Raw genomic sequence first — 2,495 nt, forward strand, 5'->3', positions numbered from 1 at the left:
ACAATACCATAGGTATACACCTTAGGAATCTATTACAATTATATATTATATGATAGATAGATTGATATATAATAGATATATAGACAATGGATAGATAGATAGATAATGAATAGATAGATAGATAATGGATAGATAGATAGATAGATAGATAATAGATAGATAGATAGATAGATAATAGATAGATAGATAGATAGATAGATAGATAGATAGATAGATAGATAATAGATAGATAGATAATAGATAGATAGATAGATAGATAGATAGATAGATAGATAGATACATAGATAATAGATAGAGAGATAGATAGATAGATAGATAGATAGATAGATAGATAGATAGATAGATGAAGCACTTTTCCATGCAAAGATGAGTGCAAAGCCCCCAAGGTTGAGAAAGGCTCTTCCATTTTCAGTTGAAACTCTAAAAAAAAAACTTTTTTTCATCATCTGACTTTGAAGTGAAGTCCCATTTTGGTAATTTTTATAGATAGATAGATAGATAGATAGATAGATGATAGATAGATAGATAATAGATAGATAGATAGATAGATAGATAGATAGATAGATAGATAGATAGATAGATAGATGATAGATAGATAGATAGATAGATAGATGATAGATAGATGATAGATAGATGATAGATAGATAGATAATAGATAGATAGATAGATAGATGATAGATAGATAGATAGATAGATAGATAGATAGATGATAGATAGATAGATAATAGATAGATAGATGATAGATAGATAGATAATAGATAGATAGATAGATAGATAGATAGATAGATGATAGATAGATAGATAGATAGATAGATAGATAGATAGATAGATAGATAGTAGTAAATAGAAACTTTGCACATTGTTAATAATGCAATTCTTACATGAATGATTGATCTCCTCAAACCAGTGGATACGCTGATAGATCTATGTCTAATTTCTTTTTTTTTTTATTATTTTATTTTTGCATACAAGTGGTGGAGTCAGTTACCTGTCTAGAACAGATGGCTCTTGGAATTATTGCACATAGAGGAGGGCAGAGAGCTGGGTGTGTTCCCCCCAAGGTCTTTGTCCATCCCCAGCATGGGTGGAGTTTCTCCCATAAATAGGGAGCAGCATCCCATTGTAGACACTACCTCTCACCAGCTGCACAGTGAGCCTGTCCCTGAGCCATGGCACCCAGCAGAATCATCTCCGAAACTGCTCCCAGCTATCAGCCGAAGCCTGGGAAAAAGAGCAAAGAAGCCAGTGAGCTGAGGAAGGTGAGACCTGGATCCTGCACTGTATCTGTGCTGACTTGTTCTTAGGATGAGTCTTCTTGTGAGAAGTGCAGCCACATATTAACAAGATGCTGCACCTTACTTTGTAGACTCTCAAACCTCTGATGGAGAAAAGGAGGAGAGCAAGGATCAATGAGAGCCTCAACCAGCTCAAAACACTCATTCTGCCTCTGATAGGAAAAGATGTAAGTTTGATGATGATTATTTATTCTTCTTCTTCTCCTTCGTCTCCTTCTTCTTCTTCTCCTTTTTTTCTTCTTCTTCTCTCCTTCTCCTTCTCCTCTTCTTCTTTTTCTCCTTCTTCTCCTTTTTCTTCTCCTTTTCTCCTTCATCTCTTTCTTCTCCTTTTCTCTTCTCCTTCTTCTCCATTTTTCTTCTTCTTCCCCTTCTCTTTCTTCTCCTTTTTTCTTCTTCTTCCCCTTGTCTTTCTTCTCTTTTTTTCATCTTCTTCCCCTTCTTCTCCTTCTTCTCCTTTTTTCTTCTTCTTCCCCCTGTCCTTTTTTTCTTCTTCCCCTTATCCTTCTTCTCCTCTTCTTTTTCTTCTTCTTTCCCTTTGTTTACTTCTTCTTCTCCTTCTCCTTCTTCTTCTTCTCTCCCTTCTCCCTCTTCTCCTCTTCTTCTTTTTCTCCTTCTCCTCCTCCATCTCATTCTCCTTCTCCTCCTCCTTCTTCTTCTTCTTCCTTCCTATATAAACATCATAGATGCATTTCTAAAGTCGCATACTGAGCACTACTAATATGTCAGACATCTGATATACAGAGTTTGGGGTTTTAACTTTCTCCTTTCTTCTTTCCCCATAGAATTCCAGATATTCCAAACTCGAAAAAGCTGATATTCTGGAGATGACAGTTCGTTTCCTCAAGGACATCCCTCCAGTGCCCACACAAAGTAAGTATATGTTCTATCCTCACAACTATTGTTTTAGTATATTGGTAGCATTTCACTACCTTGGGACATTACCATGGGGAAGAGTTAACAATGCTGACTCTTGAGTCTTTGTGGGACCACTAGCTGGTGCATTGTAGGTTCATTGCTGCTTAATATTACGGTTGAGTTGTAACCAACTTCTATTTTTTTCTTAAGATTCTACAGAAAAGTACAGAGAAGGCTACAGAGCTTGTGTAGAACGTCTGAGTGGTCTCCTCAGTAAGAGCAATGCCATAGCTGGAGAGACCTGCAATCGACTCCTGGACCATCTGCAGAGGAGCCCAGAACTTT

General features: G+C 36.6%; 1 protein-coding gene across 1 annotated transcript in view; it reads left to right on the forward strand.

The window, feature by feature from the left end:
- The first annotated feature begins 1,109 nt into the window (after positions 1 to 1,109).
- HES2 (hes family bHLH transcription factor 2) overlaps positions 1,110 to 2,495 on the forward strand; it is a 2,074-nt gene continuing 688 nt past the window's right edge. Inside the window, exons 1-4 of the mRNA XM_069741171.1 lie at positions 1,110 to 1,259; positions 1,367 to 1,462; positions 2,078 to 2,165; positions 2,361 to 2,495. The exon at positions 2,361 to 2,495 is cut by the window's right edge and continues 688 nt beyond it. Coding sequence (XP_069597272.1) covers positions 1,170 to 1,259; positions 1,367 to 1,462; positions 2,078 to 2,165; positions 2,361 to 2,495 — 409 coding nt within the window. The 5' untranslated portion in view covers positions 1,110 to 1,169. The remainder of the gene's footprint in view (positions 1,260 to 1,366; positions 1,463 to 2,077; positions 2,166 to 2,360) is intronic.

The sequence above is a fragment of the Ranitomeya imitator genome, chromosome 10 (assembly GCF_032444005.1).
Source record: "Ranitomeya imitator isolate aRanImi1 chromosome 10, aRanImi1.pri, whole genome shotgun sequence".
NCBI lineage: Eukaryota > Metazoa > Chordata > Amphibia > Anura > Dendrobatidae > Ranitomeya > Ranitomeya imitator.